The sequence below is a fragment of the Mustela nigripes genome, chromosome X, assembly GCF_022355385.1.
Source record: "Mustela nigripes isolate SB6536 chromosome X, MUSNIG.SB6536, whole genome shotgun sequence".
Taxonomy (NCBI): Eukaryota; Metazoa; Chordata; class Mammalia; order Carnivora; family Mustelidae; genus Mustela; species Mustela nigripes.
The window spans coordinates 25674929-25700071 of record NC_081575.1 but is presented as its reverse complement, the minus strand read 5'-3'; the positions used below and the strand labels follow the sequence as shown (position 1 = coordinate 25700071).

The following is a 25143-nucleotide window of genomic DNA, read 5'->3' as shown; positions in this document are numbered from 1 at the left end:
AAAAAAGGCAGACTTGGAAATGACTGAAATGATCTATTTTCACTTATGAATTCAATAAATATACAAATGAATAAACAAGTCTCAGAGTTTCAATACCAGAGTGGCTATCATAATAAATTTACATGGAAACAGGCTTGAACACCATCTAACTTATTAATAAAGAGCTTGTTATTATCTGGATTTGTTTATACCAGGGGTTAGGTCTTATATCTAAAACATTATCTCTCTATATAGTAACAGGTAATAGACGATAACCTGTAAGATAAGAGTTTGTCTCATAATTGAACAAGAACATTTAAAAGGGCCTCTAACGTATTTAAATTTCTCAAATTACTTCTTGTTTTGAATGATTCCATATTAAAACTGGGTTTGTATTATAGTACTTTCTCGTCCAATACCTTCATTCCTTCAGCGTTATTTATCACTACAGGCTATTACAAACCAAATAAACATACATGTTGGGTTACCTTAAAATGTCTGAGATAAAAGACAAATATTTAATATTATAGGTAATGTTACCCACATTTAATAGAAGCATTGTTCAAATGTATTCAGATAGCATGATAAAAATATAAAAGAGATAATTATGAACATCAATATAGGCTATGATCCTATACTTTTGACATTATCAGTGACTTCCCTACAAAATAAATCTATTAACTTAGGAGCCCCAGCTCTAGGACTCCAATAAATCTGGTTAAGGGAACTTTCTTATTGTTCACATTTTGAATAAATCAGAATACACCAAACTTCCCTTATTATTTATTATTATAAGAAAGTCTAAACCCATTGTGATCTACTTCTCAGAATCATATTCATTGTATCCTCATGAGTAATTCTGCTTCAATTAGGAAACAGGGTTAAACCTGAAAAGAAGTCGCCAGAGCCATACCTGGATAGAATTTTTTTCTACAACGATATTCTATTCATTCTAGGAATAGTGCTTCCACAAGTGCATGTTTCTTTAGTTAATTTACATTTTAGACTGCAGAACCACTCAAGCAAAGAAATTAATGTTCAGTCAAAATAAAATGCCATCCCCAAAATCAATACAATTTGCTACCAAGTGAGGGTGACTTTAATCAGAGTGACTCCAAACAATATTTTTCTTAAACGTGTGGAAAGAGTGCTTCACAACTGTTTTCTCCTTTACTTCTCTATAGTATCTATACAATTCCATAGCCATTTTCCGTGTGAAAATAAGAATACATTTTTTAAAAAATCCCAGTGTAAAACTAAATTCTTGGGGAGAAATTATGCCCTGGATTTTCCGATAGCTTCCAAATAACTACTACTTTAATGAAATTGCTACCTGAAAATCCAGTAGCAGTATTATTGTTTAACTATAATTTAAGAAGCTATTGTAGATTGGTACTTATGACTTCTAATGAGAAAACCATAACAACCTTTTAATTGAAGGGAAAATGGTTAACTACAGTAATTGCAATCAATAAGACTGCGTTAGTAGTATAAATATTTCTTCTCAAAAAGCATTCCTTACTCTCCTCAGCAGTATTTAAAGTTAGGAAGTGCAAAAAAAAAAAAAAAAAGACCAAAACAATATTCATTAGCAATCCATTTGTTATTTATAATACTATAATACTAAGTCTTGCTTCAAATTCTAGGTCTGAGTTAAGAGAGACCCTCCCGGCTCCCCACCCCGGACCTCCACCGCAAGCAAAACAAGATTTGATTAAGAAGAAAACAGGCATGGAAGAAAAGGCTTACCAATCACATAGGCTAGCAACAAGGCCAAAGTCACCGTGATTGCAGTGGCGCTCAAGGCCGTGCACTTCCAGTTGCAGCACCTGTAAGGTTTGTTAAAGGTAAAGGCAGGTCTGGAAAAGGTGCTTCGAGGAAGTGGCCTGGGAGGGGGTGAGTACACGGTATTGGACGTCAGCGGGTAGTTCTGACTTGCTGCACTGAAGATAGCCGAGGAACCAGATCCATGTTTAAACAGGAAATGCCTGGGAAAAGGAAACACAAGTTGGGGCTATAAAAACCAAAGCCAGCACTGGTCCTTATATGCAACTGATGGATTCTTGAACATTACCTCTGAAACTAATGATGTACTATGTTGACTAATTGAATTTAAATGAAAACAAACAACAACAACAACAACAACAAACAAAGCCAGTTGTTACAAAAACACAAGCCCCACTCATTTCCAACAATCACACATTGACAGGCTCAGGAAAACTGACAGAGTCTCAAAATTTTCATCTACCTAACATTTAATTCCAAATTGCATTTGGTGGTCTCCTTTGTTTTCTCATTTAGACCTTTAGGAGGCAGAAAGAGATCCTCTGTTCCCTGATTGCTGGCTAGTGAATTTCTCAGACTCTTCAGTGTTGACATTCACATTTGATGTTATTCACTATCCTGCTCCTTGTTGTTAAATATGATACTCAAGAGTTGATTCAAAAACAAATGAGAAGTATCATCAGGCATTTTTGAAATCTGAATGGTCTAGAAACCAGTATATTTATTTAGGGCTTAGCTTTCACAGACATATTTTCAAGCAATATTTTATTATAAAAATTGTCAAACATACAGCCAAGTTGAAAGGATTTTATGTAAACACGCATATACTTACCAACTAGATGCTACAGTTAACATATGACTATACTAACTTTATCACATACTTATCCATATCTCCATTCCTGCCTTCATACATCAGTCCATCTTAACTTTCCAGCCTTTCAAAGTAAATTGCATATATCAGAATATTATCCTTCCCTTTTAACTTGCATATTATCTAGAGTTCAACATTTTTTTACAGATTTTTAAGTGTAAAATTTATCCATGACGAGTTGAACTCTTTTAGATTCCACATATAAGTGGTATCATGCTGTATTTGTCTTTCTCTGTCTGACTTATCTCATTTAGCATAATGCCCTCAAGGTCTATCCATGAACTCATAAAAACAGAATGCTGGTAACCAGGGCCTGAGAGGTCAGAGAATAGGAAAGATGTTTAAGGGTATAAACTTGCAACTAGAATATAAGTAAGTCCTGAAGATGTAATGTACAGTACAGTCACTATAGACAACTGTATGTATTATAACCATCAAGCTTGCTAATTGAGATTTTAATTATTTCCACCACAAAGAAGAAATGATAATTATGCAACATCATAAAGATGTTAACTAATGCTACATTGACAATTATGGTGCAATATATAAATGTATCAAATCAACAGGTTGTACACCTTAAATTTACATAATGTTATATGTAAGTATGTTTCAATAAAAAAAATATACATGATGAAAAGCACAAATTTTAAGTATACATTTGCTGAGGTTTGACAAATGCAATCATCTGTGCAACATAAACCTATATCAAGAGAGAGAACATTCCCATCACCACAGGAAGTTCCCTCTTGCCTTTCTAAGTCCCTACCCCACCTCCCCAGGTAACTACTACTTAGCATCTTTCCTACCATGTATTAATTTTGCCTGTTCTAGAACTTCATGCTGCTGTCATGTCTAAATTACTATATGATGATTACTGACTGCTTATGACTATTGCAATATGGATATTTCATAAACAGTACTGATTTAGGGACATGGAAGGAGCTGCCAAAAACAAATACATTAAAGTATGTTTTTGTGCATGTACTTTACACTTACTGAGTGCTATGTGCCAGGCTTTGTGTTAAACACATAATCTCAGTGAGTCTTCACTCATATGAAATAGGCTATATTGGGGCACCTGGGTGGCTCAGTCATTTAAGCCTCTGCCTTCAGCTCAGGTCATGATCCCAGGGTCCTGGAATCGAGCCCCACTTTGGGCTCTCTGCTCAGCGGGGAGCCTGCTTCTCCTCTCTCTCTGCCTCCAGCTCTGCCTACTTGTAGTCTCTCTCTCTATCAAATAAATAAATGAAATCTTTTTAAAAATAAATAGGCTGTATTATTATCCTCATTGTGAATTTAAGAAAATGGAGGCCTAAGAAGGTTTTAAAAAAAACTTGCCCACATCCTCCTAGTACGTGAATGATAGAGCCAGTATAGGAACCCAGGTCACTTTGGTTCCAAAATCCTTAATCTTAACCTCTCTACTGTGCTGCCTGGAGCAGTAGAATGCACTGTTAAGCAAAACACATTCTAGTGTTACATTTTAACTATAAGAAACCCCTCCACTAGAGAGCCAACATCACCCTGTCACACACGACCAAATGTATAAATCATGAAGACTATTATAAGTCTGATTTCCAACTTTCACTTTAAAGAACAAAAGCATATATGTTTAGAGGAAAAAACAACTGTCTAAGCTGCCAGTTCATGAAAAATCTCCACATTAGAGAATTCTGTGTTAGTACCATAAGGGTAAAGGTTATATAAAGGGCAGGGTTGCTGAGAGTAGTACACATTCGCAAGCCTTTCTGGAGGGCAATTTGTCATTAGTATCAGAAGATTTTAAATATGCAGCCTGCAATAATTTATCCTTAGGAAATGATGTGTCTGACAATGTATACAAATCGTTCATTTCAGTGTAATTTGTAATAGTGCAAATTAAACACCCAAGTGCTCAATAATAAGTACTTGATTAAGTAAATTATTTTACAAACACGTAGTAAAATACCGTATAGCCATTACAAATGGTACTGTAGAAGAAGATCTCTTCACTAGGAAGTGTTTAAAGAGATCAACAAGGGAAGAAAGGTAGGTTTTAAAACAGTATGGGCAATAAGATACAATTAAAAAAAAAAGATTTCATTTATTTATTTGAGAGAGAGAGATCGAGCGAGAGGGAAAGGGAGAAGCAGACTCCCTGCTGAGCAGAGAGCCTGATGTGGGACTCAGTCCCAGGACCCTGAGATCACGACCTAAGCCAAAGGCAGATGCTTAAACCAACTGAGCCACCCAGATGCCCCAGGATACAATTTTTAAAATGAAAAAAAAATATATAAGCTCATGTAAAAATAGTAACTTGTGTTATCTTTTGGTATTTTTTTTTTTTTTGAAGTTCTCTGCCTTGATCTTGTACTGCCTTTGTAACAAGTTATCAGAAAAAAGGTAGGTGGGGTAAGTGGAAAAAATGCACTGTTTAATACCAACCATATGCATAGCTGGTTCTGTTTATGTGAACATGATTTACTGAGCACCTAGAAAGTCCAGGCACCAGGCACTTTATGTGCAATATTTTGGTCCTCATACATTTATGAGGCTGATACTATTAGTCTCATCTTTCAGATGAAGAAACAGAGACCAAAAGAGGTTTTCAGCAGGAATAAAGTAGTGATAATAGTAGTTATTATAATGATGACAAGAGGTAACATTCATTAAGTGCTCACTTGTGCCGAGTATGGTTCTAAGTAATTAATAAACCAGTATATCATTTCATCTTCACAACAACCCCATTAAAATAAATATCTCCATTTACAGATAAGAAAAGCAAGGCACAGAGAGGTTAAGTTGTTCTTGGTCCCACAGCTAGTAACTGGGGAAGTTGTCTCAAACACAAGCAGGCCGGCTCCAGAGCCGCCAATTGCTCTTAACCTTGACTCTGCTGGGTAAGGCAGGTCACGGACATATCAAGGTACGAATGCAGACCTGTTAAGGTACAGAAGAAGCACGTGGGTAATACTGAATTGAGCCACATTTACCCTGTTCCCCTTGGGAACAGTGACAAACATGAGAATGATAGCTAAAGAATTACAGAGTTGAAAGAAGGGATCTCCGTGATTATCTACTAGCCCAGCACGCCGATTTTGCAGTTAGGGAAACCAAGGCCCAGAAAATGAAATGGACTACCTAAAAGTAGCACAGGTACTTAATGGCATAAATGAACTTGGAATCAGGGACTTCCAAAAGAATGTATTTCCTCTGCACCAGGTGACCTGTCAACCAGTCTTCACTGGACTACCACCAGGTTCTAAGCTCCTGGGTTAACTGATCCAGGCTAAACAGATAACAATCCATTTAAACAGTACTACATAATACATGTCTATTCTTCCATATGTCACTTATCTCAAAATTAAGGTAAGTTTTAAAGACCACCTTAAATATTTTGGATGAACGTTGAAGCATTACAATGAAGTTACCTTTTAGTTGTTAAGATGGAAAAGGAGTTATTACTGCTTCTAAAGTTACCTAAAGTATCCCCAGAATGGAGAAACAAACAGTATATAGTTAGAAATAAGGGATAAATATATTGAAAAAGTGACTCACACCATTATACTCCTTCCATTTAATTGTGCTATTTATCATCTATCTATCTCTCTATCTCTCTCTCTATCTATCTATCTATCATCTATCTAGCTAAAGATTTTATTTATTTATTTGACAGAGAGAAAGCACATAAGCAGGGGGAGTGGCAGGCAGAGAGAGAAGCAGACTCCCCCACTGAGCAAGGAACCTGATGCGGTGCTAGATCATGACCATGGGATCATGACCAAGCCGAAGGCAAACGCATAACCAACTGAGCCAACCAGGTTCCCCTGTACTTCCTCTTTAGTCCCTGAAACCATCTCTTCCATTTATAAGGAGGGGAACTTGTTCTTTACTGTTTGGTTAGTGCTTCCAGATGATCTTTTCCCCTCTGGCTATCTAATTTACTAGTGAGCAAGACATGTAACACTTTATGGACAGCAGAGTGGAGCAGCCTCCCCATCTCCTCACCACTAACAAACTGGTGGTTACTGTGGAGGTGACAAGATGTCACTTAGGTATAACCAGTCCTGCACAGCAACACCCTGATATGTTCCTGTAGGATAAAAGGGAAATCCAGCAGTATGGGAGTGCTTTTCACCCAGTGATTGGAGATAAAATCTTCGATCTTTTACATATTTATGAAGGAGAACAATCAGATTTTCGAGACAATGTAAGTGGCCCCATATGTTGGATATTGATTTGGTTTAGTATATCATTAAGGGGGAGAAGAAAGACAAAGAAAGACAGAGAATTGTTGGCTATTATGATGGCAATTACAAGCAATAATCAATATCCCCAAGCACTGTAATTTCATTGTGATATACACCAAAGGATTTCCAAATGCAGTTTCATAAGTAAAATATTACAGCATAATGAATAAATTCAGCAGTCGCAGCAGAGCAACATTTAAACTAATTCATATTTGAGTGGAATCCAAATCACAGCCCTCAGTAAGGGTAGATAATAAAATGAGTTCATATAGTAAGGTTCCTGTTTTCTTATTAACAAGCTGAGATTAAGATTCTTTGCTCAAGTGATCTATACTTTGATATGCATCATGAAAGACAGCACTGCAAATGCTACGTATTGTCAAAGGCTTTGCAGTCCATTGTTGGAAAGTGAAACTACTGCCTAAATGTGTTTTCATAGTCCCTGAAAAAAGTAGGAGCATAAAGACAAATGCGCAGTACTAGACTTCAGCTATGTGCTCATAAAATCAGATCATCTGTCTAAGCACATTGCTTTTCCCTGGGGACCGGAGGATATACTAAAATGTTGCTATCAATTTCATACAATTGGGTTTTTTGCACAGAGCAAATGATAAAAATGCAGTTCAAGAGTTTATGTGTAAGTAGTACTCTCCTTTGCATCTGTTTTAATATTCAAGTTCAAATTTAAAAAGGAAAAGCAAGATATTGCCAAAAGGAAATGGGCATATGAGGAAATTGAGAAAAAAAAATATCTTCAAGACTGATGAGACCCAGTGGTGGTAAGTGGGAATATAATAAATGTTCCTGTAAGGATTTTAAAATCATCTATAAGAAAGGGGAAAATGTACTCTCTCTTTCCAAACCCCTCATGCTACATAATTCTGAGGGTATCTGTTAGCACTAAATAATGTGATTTAATGTGGCACTTAAAATTCTATAGGAAATAGACAGAAATCTACAGCTTTTGAACAACAGATGCATAAATAACCAATGAAGTTTTTTCTTTTACATCTTGTAAACATGCTTATGAGATGAATATCTAAACCTGTATTCCCTTAGCTATAAACATTTGACTCATTTTATACCCAGAAGAAGGAATTCAACTTATTTCCAGTTCACAGCTGAGGGTGATTTAAAAAAAATAAAATAAAACAGAAGACTGAAATGAAAAAGCCTTGAGTCAAGTTATTATGGCCAAATCACATTCAGAGAGAATTGTGGCATTTAGACATATATTCATTTAAAAAATTATTAAATGCATTTTTATTATGATAAAAAATTACAAAATATAAAATTTACCATCCTATTTGTTTTCATTTTTTATTTTAAGTGGGTTCCATGCCCACTGTGGGGTTTGAACACACGACCCTGAGATCAAGAGTTGCATGTTCTACCAACTGAGCCAACGGGTGCACCCATCCTAACCATTTTTTAAGGGTACAGTTCAGTTCAGTAGCCTTTATTAAGGTTGTTGTGAAACAGGTCTCCAGAAATTTTTATCTTACAAATATGAAACTCTATACCCATTAAGCAGTCTCATTTTCCCCCTTCCCTCAGCCCCTGGGAACCAACCACTTTGTTTTCTTTCTATGAACTGGACTAGTTTAGATACTTCATATATGTGGAATGATACAGTATTTGTCTTTTTGTAGTTTATTTCGCTTAGCATAAGAAGTTACCTCATGTGTAGCACAGGACAAGATATCCTTCCTTTTCAAGGTCGAATCATATTCTATTATATGTACCTACCACATTTTCTTTGCCTGTTGATATATCCATGTACATCTGGGCTGCTTCCTCTTCTTGCTATTGTGAATAATGAACATGAGTGTGCAAATATGTTCTTAGATCCTTTTTCAATTCTTTTGAGTATATGCCCCAAAGTAGGATTGTTGGATCATACAACACCTCTATTTTTAATTTTTTGAAGGATCTCCATATTATTTTCCATAGCGGTTGCACCATTTTACAATCCCTCTAATAGTGCACACAGGCTCCATTTTTCTACATCTTCACTAACACTAAATTCTATTCTTTTCTTTTTTCCTTTCTTTTCCTTTCCCTCTCTCTCTCCCTTCCTTCCTTCCTGCTGTCCTTTTCTTTTTCGATGGTAGCCATCCTAATGGGTGTGAAGTGGCATCTCATTGTGCTTTTGGGTTTGCATTCCTCTGATGACTGATGATGCTGAGTATCTTTCTGTAGGCTTGTTGGATATTTTTATAGCATCATTGGAGAAATGTCTATTCATAGGTATTTATTCTTATGCTTTCAAAAACGTGAGAAAATTTTAAAACACTCCATGCTGGGTCAGCTCCATTTTCTTCTCTGACAAGAACACCTAATGTTATTTTGCAGAAAAGTGTGGTTACTAGTCAAAATTATCAACCTCAGCATCTCTAGTTTGTCTTTCGTAGGCCATTCCTCATAGTCCTTTTTAGAATATGCTCTCCTAAAGAGTATTCATCCAAACTCTTTCTGAACCTCAATGGAATTACCACCTTGGACAACCTCCTAAGGTAACAAATTGTATTTCTCTCCTAATGGCTACGTAAGGGAGGATTTCATTTTATTTGCTAGAGGGTTCTTTCTTCCAAATTTTAAGCTATCCCTGCCCATATATCCCCTCCAAACATTACATCCTAAGTGTTTATAAAAAAAAAATCTATACTCTCTCTCTGTTGTGTATTTTTACGCATTTTTTTTCTTTTTAAAGAGTTTCAGGATACCCATCTAAGCCTTAATTTTTCTAGGTTTAAGCATTAGTTCTACTGTTTATACTTGAATGGCAATGCTATGGTTTAGACTGATATTGTAATTTTGCAAGTGAGGTAGTTTGTAGCTAACAGGAGAGCTATCTTAAAAATCTTTTGTGGGGGTGCCTGGTTGGCTCAGTGGGTTAAAGCCTCTGCCTTCGGCTTAGGTCATGATCCCAGGGTCCTGGGATGGAGCCCCACATCAGGCTCTCTGCTCAGCAGGGAGTCTGCTTCCTCCCCTCTCTCTCTGCCTGCCTCTCTGCCTACTTATGATCTCTGTCTGTCAAACAAATAAATAAAATCTTAAAAAAATATTTTTGTGGCTATTACTCCTGCTCTTCTTTTAATCAGAATATCTACCCTGCCTGTATTGTGTATTCCTTGAGCGCAGGGACCAAGTCTTAATTTCTACGTATGTTGTCTCATACTTCAAAGGTACTCAATGAATATATATATTGATTTGTATGATGCCTTTGCTTCTTCTAAAAAGCTCTTGATTCACTGTGCAGAATGAATGAGGCTTGGGAATTCTAAACTAAGTTTCACTTGTGAGCAAATATCTCTTGGTTTATTGAATGTAAAAGGGCAACTATAAGCTTTCATTTTGTTTTCACATAATCTAAAAGGAATGAATCAAAGAAATAGTTAATTCATATTTCATCTCTTTTTGTAAGACATTTGGGTAATGAATCATTGTTAATAAAAATACTAATAATTAAAAATAATTGCTGCTAATAATAATGGCAACAGCAATGACCATACACTAAACCACATCTATGTACTAGGCACTCTGCTAAAATACCTTGTGCTTCCTTCTCACTGAATCCTCACAATAACCTCATAAAGGAAGGTGCTATTGTGCATATACAGTTTAGGAGGCTGAGAATCAGCTATTAAAGTTAAATAAATTTCTCAAGTTCACACAACTGGTAAGTGACCGAGCTGGGAATCTACTTCAGTTTTGTTGATTATTGGATATAAGCTACATGAGAGTAGAAGTGTCTGTCTTATTTACTGCTATAACCTCAGCATCTAGAATGGTGCATAGCAAATAGTAGGTGCTCAGTAAATAGTTTTAAACTCATGCATGAACAATAAAACCCATTTACTTAACCACTGTGCCCATATTAACTTCATATTAACTTATGACATCACTGGTATGATTCATAATGTTAATCACTAGTTAACAAAATCTTCTTAACTCATGTGATCATTTGGTATTTTCTTCTCAAACTGAATATATATGTTTAGTATTCCACTGAAGATGTTTTTATGGAAATATTTGTTTCAAGTCCTAAAATTACAGAAATGACAAAATGATATCAGGAGGGTACACAGTGAGCTAATTGTCATGTCTTCCTTTTTAGAATATGAAAGACATCAGAACATCTTTTATGTAATAGTGTTATCAGACTTCCCTATATAAATTAAAAATTTCTGTAACAGGATATTCAGAGATAAGTTTGAGCTAGGTGTGCTGGCATAGATATATAAAGGCTGGAGAAAGAAATTATTATATATTCTGTTTGATTGAGTTGCTTTAGTGGACCCCAAAATAAATTAAAATAAACAATCATCCTCTATTTTATAATAGTGCCTTTTCAAGACACACTCTCATTCTCATTTTCCAAGTTAGATCCATTCTCTGTAGATATAACTTTAATTTAAAAAATGTTTATTAAAAAATCCTACACTAGTTGAGGGGTAAATATCAAATTAATATTTTCTATTAATGTAAATATTCCTGTTTGAAAAGGCTCAGGCCAAAACATAAAAATTATTTACTTAGATAAGTAAGCTTACCAATTTTTCATTTTCTTTATACTTAATAGTAATTTAGTTCCTAAGGTATGCTGTGAAAGCTGTAATCTCTCTTCAAACTCAAAAAAATTTAAAAAGCTGTTGGTGGGTGAAATTTTGAATCCTATTATGATTGTATACATCATTTCCATGAAGGAATAGTGGAATTCTGCTCCAGAGTTTTCTGTAGTTCATTTCCCAACAGGGACCATTTTAAATGGGAATAAGCATGTGATTAAGGCAGAATTTATGGGTACATGTTTGAAATTAAACCAGGCCCCAACCTTTCTGGGATTTTTTTTTTTAAGATTTTATTTATTTATTTGACAGAGAGAGATCACAAGTAGGCAGAGAGGCAGGCAGAGAGAGAGGAGGAAGCAGACTCCCTGCTGAGCAGAGAGCCCGATGTGGGACTCGATCCCAGGACCCTGAGATCATGACCTGAGCCGAAGGCAGTGGCTTAACCCACTGAGCCACCCAGGCGCCCCTTTCTGGGATTTTTTAAAAAAATCTTGATTTTGGGAAGAAATTAGATTTTACGTCTCTTTACAAACTCAATGTCCACTCCCAATTTTACTTAACAGAGCAACTTGCTGGTTTTATAGACTTGGTATCACTGGTTACTTGGCTTACTTATTTATCTTTCTTTTTAGATAAGTGGGTAGTGGGCAGAGTATTCTATGCCTTGATTACTTTTTTATTCGTCCTTATTTTCTACAGATATGTATTTTCCCCATTTATGTTAAGAGCCAGGTGACATGGCAAACATTTCTGTATTTGTTTTAATTGAACTGTAATCTATTGACAAGGACACCTGATTTTTTTTTAAAGATTTTATTTATTTATTTGACAGACAGAGATCACAAGTAGGCAGAGACACAGGCAGAGAGGAGGCAGAGAGGAGGAAGCAGGCCCCCTGCCAAGCAGAGTGCCCTGATGCAGGGCTCGATCCCAGGACCCTGAGATCATGACCTGAGCCGAAGGCAGAGGATTAACCCACTGAGCCACCCAGGCACCCCAGGACACCTGATTTTAAAGAAAGAGTATTTCGAAGGAGTGTAGTAAGAAGAGAACCTAAGCATTTCCCACTAAGTTCTTCAGTTTGAAAATACAGATAATCATTCTAATGCACTGTTTGAAGGGTGTTGATCAACATTAGCCTTATATTAGCTTTTAGTGGTTTGTCTTACTCATACATGTGCATTAAAGTAAACAATGCTTTATAATGCTTTAAAGGAAGAAATGACACTCAAATCAGTCCTCTAACCTATCCAGTCTAACATTTCTCTGAGGGACAGACTGACAAAAGGCACGGCTGTCCTGTGAACTATCAATCTCAAAATCAAAGAAACGGCCTGAGGCAGAAGCTGTCTGTTCCTCACCAGCATTCTTGTTTGCCTTATTTCCTGGACACATGGACTATATTTCCCAGTCACATTTCCATTAGGTATGGTCATGTGAATTCTGGCTAATTGGAAGTGTGAGCAAAAGTGATACCTGATATTCCAGTCTTCTTCCCTAGAACTCTTCCATCCAGGATCCTCGGTCTCCTTACTCATCCAATGACTAAAAGACCAGACTCAAATATGGGGGGGGGCTAGTATGTTCATTCCATGGAATATTATGAAGTTGTATTAAGAATTTCAACCACATTAGCATATTATGCCGATAATTGTCTCTCAGCAGAGCCTGCACAGAGCACCCTTATCCATGACTGTCCCAATCCCACTCTGCATTGCTTGTAATCAGAGTTAACTGCAGTAGAACTGGATAACCAACCTTGGAGACAATCGTATTCTCTCCCTCTCCCTGTCTCAGAAATCTAGACACAGAAACTCATCATCTAGGGAAGCCAAGATGAAAGTTATGTTGAGCCAGAGTTGGAGTGACAACATGATAGGGGAACAGATAAACAAATTCCATCTAAAGTGACACCTTAGAAGAGAGAATATGTGCAGAAAGAAACAGTAATGAGACATCATGCGGCTCCAGAAAGCAAGAGAACAACGGAGAAAGTTCCATCTCTCTTTAGGCATGGCTGTATTTATTGTCCTTTTCTTTCCCTGGGAGATTATCTTATATCATTTTTAAAAAACCTCCCCTTTACCTGATTTAATTTTAAAACATTTCTCTTTCATTAACCAAATAATTTCTAAGGCAATGAATAATTTTCCATGTTGGCAGAAAAAACAACTCATACAGTACAAGCAAAGCTAGGTGCTGTACACACACACACACACACACACACACACACACACACACTCACACACAAACAACTCCAACTCTAAATCCTTACTCTACAGAGATCAGATCTAGAAGAAAACACAGAAATCTTAATAGTAACTATCTTTGGGTAGTGGCATTTGTAGCTACTTTAATGTGTTTTTCCTATTTTTGGAATGAAGGTGCACTACTTTATTAAGGTCCTTTACAGTCTGCCCTCCGCAGACCTCTCAAACTCAGTACTGCCATTATTTCCAATGCACTCTAAGCTCTGGCCATCCTGTCATGCGTGGTTTCCCAAATGTGCCATTTTCTTTCAGGCTTCTGTGTCCCTGTAAGCTTTTCAGCAAAGAACAATATCAGAAGAGCTACGAAATGCCCAAGAGTAGTGTAGATCTAAAGTAAATTCAAGAGAGAGAGAACAAAGAATGAACAAAGGGAGAATGAAGAGCATAGACGAAAAAGGAATGGAATAAGAAAGGAAATTTGATAGAGATAGATAGATATGGCTATATATGCCACGGTATAGGATCATTTGTTAGTGGCTTTGGAGGTCACCTGGGGCTCCCCTGTCTGGATCTGATCCAAATAGTCAGCAGTGATACATTGCTTTTTCCAGGTTTTGTATTCCCAGAAAACAGGCCAATAAAGTATATATACAAACTGATACACAGTCAAAAATATATTCCTCTTGCTTAAGACTTTTACACAGAAATGCAGGATATGACAAGTTAATTGGGGATAAAGTTATATAAGGAGTTACCTCTATATGAAAAGGAAACCAGTTGGTGGGGGTGGGGAAACCTAGAGCTAAATGGATTTAGTTTAGCGGTTGCTTTAGTCTGTTAGAACTGCTATAACAAAATACCATCAACTTCAGTTCTTTATTTATAAACAACAGAAATATATTTCTTACAGTTCTGGAAGTTGGAAGTCTGAGATCGAGGTGTCAGCATGGTAGGGTTCTGGTGAAGGGCAGATTGTTCCCCAGCCTGCTGTGGGCATCTAGTGGGTAGAAGGGGTCAGAGAGCAATCGGAGGCCTCTTTCACAAGGGCACTAGTCCCCATTCATGAAGGCTCCACCCTCAGGATCTAAGGACCTAATCATCCCCCAGAGGCCCCACCTAACACCATCATCTCGGTTTTCAATAGATGCATTTTGGGGAGATCCAAACATTCAATTTATAGCAGCGGTTTCCAACACAAATTATACTATAAACTAGAGAATTATCTAAACTCACTAACAAAGTCTTCAGAAGAAAGGAATATGAAGAGGGAAGATGGGAAGGGAACAAAAGAAACTGCTAGAATCTTAAGAGGGGTTGAGTAAAGTGAGTAGGTAAGGAAACAAAAGATTTTGTTTCACCATTAGTCTAAAATGGTGTTTGTCAATTTGGGATGAATTGGTCCACAAGGGACATTTAGCATTGTCTGGAGATATGCTTGGTTGACACAACTAGGGGGAGGGTGCTCCTGGCATCTAGTGGGTAAGAGGCTAGGAATGCTGCTGAACATTCTATTATGCATGGGAAAGTGCCCACAACAAAGAATCATACAGCCTGAAATGCCATATTGAGGTTGAGAAACGTTGGTCTAAAACTATTCCTCTGATTGGAGCATGCATTTTTGAAGTTTTCAACATCCCTGTGGGAGGGAATCTGTCATTCTTTATAAGACTCCCAGAAAAAAAGATTTTCTTGCCAGTCACTCATGATCTTATCTTCCTTCCAACCTCACAGCTGTTCCTCCCTTGAGGCTATCTGCACTTGGGATTGGTTTATTATCCAAGCAAATACCCTGAATCCTGGGGCCGGGGAGCACGTTCAGCTCACTCATAATTACCTCCAACTTTTACCCCTGCTGACCAAACAAGGAAATCTTTGTAAGATATGGAGAATAGAAAACACTTTCTACTTTCAATTTTTAGAATTGCTGTTCAAATTGTACCTCTCAAGAACTGTCACAAGGCATAAATCCAAACCCTGATATACTTATTAAAACATGCAGAATATACAATAATCATAGCAATTGAAACAACATTAACCCCCCCTCAGGTAAGGTCACCTAAGAAACAGTCAAATTTAGCTTTGTGCTATGCTCTAAAGCTCAGAAACTAAAATCCCACGTGAACACAGGAGAATTTGTGGAAACCAGGCATTCCTTCCAGGGAAATATTCTCTCTCTGGTTCCATGCTGCATGGATTCAAGAGTACAAAGAAGAAACCCATTGGTTTGCTTTAATTAGTCAGGGACAGCACAAGGAGATAAACAAGGTCAGGTCAATTTCAAGAATATAATCATTCCACGCACTTCTCTGACCTCTAAATATACATCTCTATTTGGCAAATATAATATTGAGTCTAAACTTGTTTTCTCTTGGCATCATTGTCAGTACTCAGAAAAAAGTATCATCATAGATTCACAGAATGGAGCACAGAAATGTCTGGTTGGAACTTAAACCCAACACAGGTTGCATTTTTATCTTTGAATAAGAAACATAAAGTAAAGTTATATTTATTTCTTAATTAGACAGAAAATGGCAAATTGAAAGAAAATTCTGAAACACTGGGGGCTTCTCAATATGACCCAAGGCAAGGTAGACGTCTTTATGAGGTGTTGCATCTTGAATCCTGTCTCTATAAAGGGTTTTGTTTTTAAATTCATGTATTTAATAAACTTCTATTGAGCACCTATGTGTATGGGGTAAAACGTGTTCACAGACTAGTCTTGTACTGGCCTAAGATTGGTTTCCTATGTTTGTCTGCTATTAGCATTACCCCTGATAGGGATGTGCAGTGTTTTCCTCATTTCTTCTTGGCTTCTGGAAATTTTGAAGGAATCATAACTGTTTAATTTCAATTTATCTGACTTATTAGATATCTGACTTAGAATCTGTAATCTTGTAATTCATTAGCATCCAACTAACTGGAAAGATACCCTGAGCAGGATTCTTTCAGCAGAAGAGCAAATAATAAGAACACAAGCTACAGAATAACAGAGAAAGTAAAGACCAAAAGGACATCAAATACCATCTAGCTTTATTCCCTCACCTGACTGCAAAACGAGGTTGGAGAGGAAGAAAGAGACATTATCAAGGTCACATAGCTATTTAGTGGCAGATTTGGACTTGGTCTCAAGATTTCCAGTTCTAAATCCAGTGTTTTTTCAACTACTCAGGAAAGGCCACCCAAAATTCACAAAGGATATCTTGGAACCATGATGCATTTTGTTCACTCTACAATATTTTCTACATTCAAAGTGCTATACAATAAAAAAAAATCATGTTCAGAATGACAACCCCTACTTAACGTAAGATTTTCAATTATAATAGATTAAATTATGATCATTTGGATTAAAATGGAAAGTAGATTCATATTTAAGAATGATTTTCAACAAGAATGGCAATTTTTAAAAAGCTCTATTTAACCTTAAGCTATTCACCAAATCCAATTAACCAGAACCCCCAGTTTTCTGGGCATTAGGCTCATCAAGATTTTAATATAAATAGAATAAAACGTAGATTACATCTCCAGGCAGGGAAATTTAGCTGAACTATAAATATTCACTGAAAGACAAAAAGGGATAGCTTACATTCCAGAGACAAACTGTTAGAGTGCAAAGAATATTGGATTGGCTGCAGGGAGATTTGAATTCTAGCTCCAATTCTTGCTCTAAACTGCCATAGGGACACATTAGTAAAATTTCCCATGACTTAGTTTCCTCATTTTTAAGTTGGGCATAATTTCTATTATGTCTACCTTCTCAGGGTTGTTTCGTGTTAAAATGAAATAACCAGCAAAAGGACTCTGAAGAACAGAAACTTATACATACACACTAACATAGGCACATATACCCACATTTGCACACAGACATACACACATATATATACAATATATATTGTCTACAGTCTGAGTCTTAGGAAGATGGCAAATAAGAAAAAGCATTTAGTTGAAAATGTATCTATTAAAAAGTAACCAGCCATGTTACCATAAAATACTACTGAATGACAAAATGTGGAAGAATAAGACTGTTACAGATTTTAAAGAAAAACAATTATTTTAGTCAAAAGGTAGGGGAAATAGCAGAGTGTGAATATTTTCTTTCAGAAGAGAAAGTCAATTTATTTGGGAGAGTAATATTACACTAGAAAAGGAAAGAATCAGTGATATCTGTGTTTTTATGTTATACTTGATATTTTGATAGTTGAATTAAAAATAATCACAAGTTAGATTTTATAATGTCTATGAAAGCCCTGTGTGTACATATGTCACTATTAAGTATCTTCATTAGCAACAGAGGACTACCTAGTGTTTTGTGTATGACAGATGGAGACAGGAAGTCTAAATGATAATCTTGGGTTGGCCAGTGATAGCTGCTTGCCCTTTTATCAAATATGACTTATATTTGAGCCAACATTAAATAAGGGTGAAAGGGTTTAGGGCCACCCTCTACTGTAAGAATAGGAAAAACAAACTTCTTGCACTAAGGGACTTATAATCCCCAGAGGTGGTGGCATCATCAGCGGTATTCCCTTGTTGAAACCTGGCAGCCTGGAAAAACCTCTACCACTGTAAGAGATCATTTAGGGTTCTTCCGCATTATGTGACCATTCCTGCAAGTTTCCACGTTTGTTACCAGTAAGGAAACTTGATCTCCAACTTGGTCTGTTGGTTTCTTTCTATCAACTATACTGCTCTACTGGTGACTACTATCGACCTCCACATTGAATGTAGCCTCCCCTCTTTTTTTCCTCCTTTCAATTTATATGAAAGTTTTGTCCTAATTCAGCTTCCTCTCAATCTACTATTCCATTTCGGAAGTGTAGTCTACCTTCCACTTCCATTTTCTCACCACTTACCAATTCTTTCAACCCACTGCAGTCTAGCTTCAGTCTCGTCACTCTACTGAAATTGGCTGCTTCAAAGTCAACAAGTCTGTATGTAGTTGACAGAAAGAATGGTCTCTTCTCATCCACATTCAAGTTCACTCCTCTGAAGCATTTGAAAATGGTGATGGTGATCTCCTTGAAATTGTTTCCGTTGTGTCTTCTCTTCCATGATTACTCCTCAATTATCTATGCCGGCTTATTTTCTTTCATGAACTACTCTAAGATGTAAATGGTGTGATGGTTTGGTTTATGGTCTACTTCTTGCACTAAACCCTGTCTAGGTTTTTCAGTGTTTCCTCCGTCACTCATGGAAATTCAATTATTATGTCTACCCATGAAATTCTCCATTATTCATGTCTATCATGAGCTCTGGAATCAGACAGACACAGGAGTGAACTAGCTCCATTACATACTAACTGGTGACCTTGCAACATATTGTTCAACTTCTTTAAGCCTCAGTTTTAAAAAATGTAAGTTAAGAATAAATGTGATAATGGCTTGACGAAATGTTCAGCATAGAGCAAGCATTTGGTAGGTGGTAGGAGGAAAACTTTCTCTTTCTTTCTCTCCTGGGACCCAGATCCTTATTTTCAACTATTTATTGGATATTGAGCATTTCCAGTATGGATGTCCCTCATGGATGTTTCAACATTCCCAAAACAAACCTCATTATCTTCTCCAACCAATTACTATTTCCAATTTCAGAAATCTACTCCATCTATAATTCTCTGCTCACTCTGTCCATATACCTTACAAAAATTTTGTTGAACAATATTATCTAAGCACTGAGGAATCAAAGCAAAAAAGGAAGACATAGTCCTTCACTCAAGTCACAACAGTGAATAAAGACAAGTAAATAAAATATTTGGAGAGTGCAAATGTATTATGGAATAAGGTCCTCATAAGCATACACACAGGATGCTGGGAGCCCACAGATAAGGGAAAATTCTATGAAAGGTACTGTGGGAAAGCAAAGGCAGGTTAAGAAAGGCTTCTAAGAGGTATTTTTGATTCCTTTCCTCCTTCTCCCATACTACATCTATAGATCCCTGGTCCTAAATTATTATTAGCCCCAGTATAATTAAATCTGAGGATAAAGGCTGGCTCCCTCACTAGAATGTAAGCTCCATAAAGGCAGGGGTTTTTCCTGTTTTGTTCTCTGTTGTAGCCTCAGCAACTAGAATACTGGCTGATCCATGGTGGGCACTCAACAAATATTTGTCAAAATTTACAAAAACTTATTTATGCTAGAATTAATTTATCATAGTATTTATATTGAACTGTTTTTCATTTTACATATTCACATTACACACATTCTTATATACTCAGATATCACACCAGAAAAGATTAACAGAATGGAGAAGCAGATGTTACTGTTTATTTGCTTATCTCTTCGCCAAAGGGGACAATTCTTTTTGAGTTTTCTTGTTCTTTAAATGGAATAGTCAGTACCACACTTTCACAATTCTTACAGAGACATTTCAAAGACCTCAAGACTTAACCTGATCTTATCTTCTGCTTTTAAAGCTGCAAACATTTTTGTGTTGTGGAATTAATAAAGAGCCAGCTGGGTTCTCCCAAAGGGAGATGTTTAGTAGAATGTCTTTCACACACACACACACACACACACACACACACACACACACACACACCCCTCTGTAGAAAATGAGAATAATTGATAGGAAAATCATTCTTTGTTACTTCAAATACATTTCATACTTCTAGTAAAATGTAACAGACAAGTGTCTATTAACTTGACATGGCAATGTAAATATTTATTATGATTAACTGGATAAGTAACTTTGTAGTCAATGAAATTTTTAAGAACTAGTATCTCTTTTGATCAAAACCAGGTATTTCTATTTTAAATATACAACCCAGGATAGGTAAGTATATATGATGGAGCGGAGGCAAAAGTCTTGTACAGAGATTCCTTTAAAATTTAATCTTGGGGGCACCTGGGTGGCTGAGCTGGTTGGGTGTCTGCCTCCTGCTCAGATCATGATCCCCTGGGATTGAGCCCTGCATCCGGCTCCCTGCTCAGTGGGGAGGCCTGCTTCTCCCTCTCCCTCTCCTCCCTCCCTCTCAAATAAATAAATAAAAATCTTTTAAAAAAACCCTTAATTTTGGTTTGGTACACTCACATATTTCACCAACCAACTCATTTTTTAAAAAATTCCCTGAAACATCTGTTTAGATTCACATTTGAATTGCTAAAAAAAAAAAAAACTCTCCATATTAACACCAGATTTCATCTCACCTATGGTGAAATTTCCTTTCCTTATAAAATGAAACACATTATGTTTGCCTATGGCTTATACTTTGAAAGTGAAACTGAAAATATTCAAATCAAAAGCATTTTTTAAAAAATAATACCACCACCAAAGTGACTAGAGACTGTATTACGATAATCTCCAAAATACTGCTCTTCACTGCTTTAGCACAATAGACTATTATAGATCTATTTTTACTCTCCCTATGTAACATATATTTTTAAGGCTACAGAATTCTCCTTCATGTAAATTCAACATATTCCACATCCATCATTTGGTGTAGGCTGAAAAGCTTGGTTGATTCCTGCTCATCTGTAGTAAACAGGATTTATAGGGCATAGATTAGTTCTACGAAGTCTTTTCCCATCTTAAAAAGAATCTTTAAATCTGTGGCTGAAGATAGATTTTGCTAACCCCAGTGCTGTTAAAGGATTAAAGCATGAGATATTGTTAGATCTAAGCACTGAATATGTACATTCTGAGTTTTTTTCTTTAGTCATTATTGAAAGAAAAAATTATGTCTCTAAATCTACTTTTCCATTGCAAATGTACTAAAGAAAAAAATCCTACTTATAAATGTTAGGTATATTTTAGTAGTACTATGTAACAAAGAAATATAACTACCACTGGAGAACTTACATTTATGGGTTAATATTTAAATACTTAAATCACTGCCATCACTATTAATGAATATTTCTTATTTCCCCAAGATAGACACTAGCTTTAAAAGTCTGGTCACAAACATGCGTCATATAAATTTCATTTATTTCCTTTCTTTGCCAAAATCTCCTCCATCAATGGCCCTGACTCTTCTTTTGTAAAAATAATCCTGTTGACTGTCACACTGGCCTAAAGCCAGCAAGGGCAGTTAGCCTCATACCAAGCTACAGCCATCTGTCAGAATACACTAAAAGTCAATGAAAATAGCTGCTACCCCCTCTTCTGGCCAGGCATGACTCCTCCACACAATTCTGATTCGTCTTTGTTAGTTGAAGCAGTTATGTTAATAGTAAATCCACGTCTCAATAGTATTAAATATCACAGCAAAATCTCTAAGTAAGACTCATTATGGTGAGTAGATCATGGCTAATGTCCATCATCATCTCTTAGGGCTGGTCCAAGTAAAGGTCTAGAGCCAACACTTGGCCAAAAATTCCCCATGAGTAAGAGTATCAAGTAAAGTTTGAGTTAGGAGTTTGAATTGTGGAGTAGCAAAGAGAATAAATAAGAGAAACTAAAAATGGCCATAGTTTCATTTCAAAGTAAATCCAGATGAAGAGGTCAAGAAGCTAAGAGAACTGTCCCAGTTTTCTGTGGGGAATGGGTTATGTTTGAGTTCCTGATATAAATGAGTAGTACTCCATTTAACCTTGTGTTAAAGGCAGAGCAATCTACTCACATACAAAGTGTGTGGACAGAAATGAAAGACCAACACAGAAAGAAAAGTGGTACAGTCAGGATTCTGAGAAGCTAGAATGGAACAAAAGCCAGTACCAATGGAATGGAGAAAGGAGGAATATGACGCAGAGGAATAACAGAAAGAGGGAGGAAACTAAAATGAGGGCAAATCACATGTGAGGTCTAAAATAATCCTTGTAACAGCAGTATGAAAATGAGTGTTATTAACCCAATTTCCAGGTCAGGAAACTAAGGTGCAATAATTTGCCCAAATATAGACAGTTAATAAGGAGCAGAACTGAAGCTCAAACCCACATTTTTTGGCTTCTACAATCAAAACTCTTAACTACTCTTCCAACTTTCATGAAGAAGGTGTAACACTGTACCACTAAAAGTATAGAACAGTTTTGGGATTGAGGTTCATCCCACAGGCAGGGGAAGAGAGACCTTCTGGAGAAGAATCAGAATAAAAGGATCTGCAAACTGAAGTATATCCAAGGATGAGTCTCTGGACAAGAATGGAGAATATGGCAATTTAACAGCAGGAGTTTCAGAATGAAATTTTGATTTCTGGATCATAGCTTAAAAATTATGGACTTGGTTCCAGAATGATGATCTCTTATTAGTATTAAAAGGAATATATCAGACCAGTATATCTAGACCAGACAAGCTAGAAAAAGGTTTAAATGGCAAATGGAAGGGCACCTTGGTGGCTCAGTCAGTTAACCATCTGACTCATGATTTTGCCTCAGGTCTAGATGTCAGGGTTTTGGGATGGAGTCTTACATTAGGCTCTGCCCTCTGCCCTTCCCCCCATTTGCACTCAGGCACACATTCTCTTTCTCTCAAATAAATAATTAAATCTTAAAAAAATAATAAATGGGGATGCCTGGGTGGCTTAGTAGGTTAAGCATCTGCCTTCGGCTCAGGTCATGATCCCGGGGACCTGGGATCAAGACCCACGTCGGGCTTCCTGCTCGGCAGGGGGTCTGCTTCTCTCTCTGCCCCTTGCCTAACTCGTGAGCGTGCTCTCTCTTTCTCTCTCTCAAATAAATAAATAAAAATTTAAAAAAATTTTTTAAATAAATAAATGGCAAATGGAAGAAGAGGGAGGGGAAGAATAGAAAAAATAATGTCTTCTTCTGCCTCATTTATTTATCATATGATCTCCCTGATATGAGGAAGTGGTGATGCAACATAGTGGCTTAAGTGGGTAGAAGAAGAATCAATGAAACAAGATGGAATTGGGAGGGAGACAAACCATAAGTGACTCTTAATCTCACAAAACAAACTGAGGGTTGCTGGGGGGAGGGGGTTTGGGAGAAGGGGGTGGGATTATGGACATTGGGGAGGGTATGTGCTTTGGTGAGTGCTGTGAAGTGTGTAAACCTGGTGATTCACAGACCTGTACCCCTGGGGATAAAAATATATGTTTATAAAAAATTAAAAATTAAAAAAAATAATGTCTTAATATTACTAAAATGGATAACTGGTCACTATGCATGCCTTTGAGTGTAATACTCTTCCCAGAATGCCTTTTCCTCCATTTTTCACCTACTGCTGCCTCATGATTTTATTATTAATTATATTTATTAGTAGTAATAAATTACATTCAGGCCATTTTCTCAGGAAAATTTCTACTTTCCCATTTCCCTATCTCAACAATTCCATAGGGTTAGATCTACCACCTCCAAGTGTTCCTACCTTGGAATTACTCAAATTTAATAGAGCACTTATGGTATTGTTATTTATTTCACTTTGCCTTCCTTACTACAATAAGTGGTTGGATGTAAAGACCCTGGCCCTACAGCCTGGGTTCAAAATCTGACCTCCTATTTTTGATCTTCCAAATGTCATGACCCTGAATTCTTCTCTTTGCCAGCATGTCAGTCCCAGGCTTTTATATAAAAAATACTGTTTACTGTATACTTTCTACGTGCCCAGCTCTGAGCAGATGTTTTACAGGGATTATCTTATTTGGTTCTTAAAACAACCACACAAGGGAGGATCTGCCATTTTCTCCACAGAACAGATGGGGAATCGAGACCCATGGAAGTTAAGTAATGTGTCCCAAATCACAACTATATCAAGTAGCTTAGTCCAGTGTTATTTGAGCATGTACACTTACACACATCACCCAGACTCTCTCTCTCCATCTTGGCAATGTGTGCATCTTTCCCAGTTGTGAAAGACGCTCCTCTCATCCCACCACAAAAAAGATAAGGCTTAGAGGAGGATCTGGAAAGACTGATTTCTGAGTAAGGGAGGGCTCAGGGCAGGACATAATTCTGAATATACTGGGTAGTAGGAGAGTTATTTCTATGAACGACACAAGGCAGGTAACAATCTGAAGCTGATCTAAAGATTTATCATAGGGCACTCTTACAAAGCCTCACGGACATGTGCCATCACAACCTAAGGGAGGAAATGGTTCTAATGACTGGAATTTGGTAGTTGCTATAAATTGAGTGTATCCCCCCAAAATACACATGTTGAAATCTAATCTGCAGTGTGTTGATATTTGGAGGTTGAGCCTTTAGGATGAGATTAGGTCATAAGGGCAGAGAGCTCCCCAAATTAGACCTTATGAGTGGAAAACTCCAGAGAGCTCCCTTGCCTTTTCTGCCATGTGAAGATACAGAGAGAAGACAGCAGCCTATGACATAGGAATTCAGATGCCAGATTTGCCAGTGCCTTGATCTCAGAGTTCCCAGCCTCCAGAACTGTGAGAAATAAATGTCTGCTCTTTAAAATCCCAGTCTATAGCGTTTTTGTTACAGCAGCCCAGTTGGACTAAGACAGTGGCAAAAGAGTATGTTCTATTTAAAAGCATACTAAGAAAGGAAGTGAAATGATGTGTTTACCTGGGGAAAGCATGAACATAAGGGTAGAAACATCTTTAATTAGATGAAAACAAAAATAGGAACAAAAGTAGAGTTTCTTG

At 36.9% G+C, this 25143-nt stretch overlaps 1 protein-coding gene across 3 annotated transcripts in view; it reads right to left on the bottom strand.

Annotated features, from left to right (window-relative positions):
- Positions 1-25143, bottom strand: part of TENM1 (teneurin transmembrane protein 1) — an 805114-nt gene that overhangs the window by 308234 nt on the left and 471737 nt on the right. For all 3 annotated transcript variants that reach the window (XM_059385607.1, XM_059385606.1, XM_059385608.1), the window contains exon 7: positions 1729-1967. In XM_059385607.1, coding sequence (XP_059241590.1) covers positions 1729-1967 — 239 coding nt within the window. The remainder of the gene's footprint in view (positions 1-1728; positions 1968-25143) is intronic.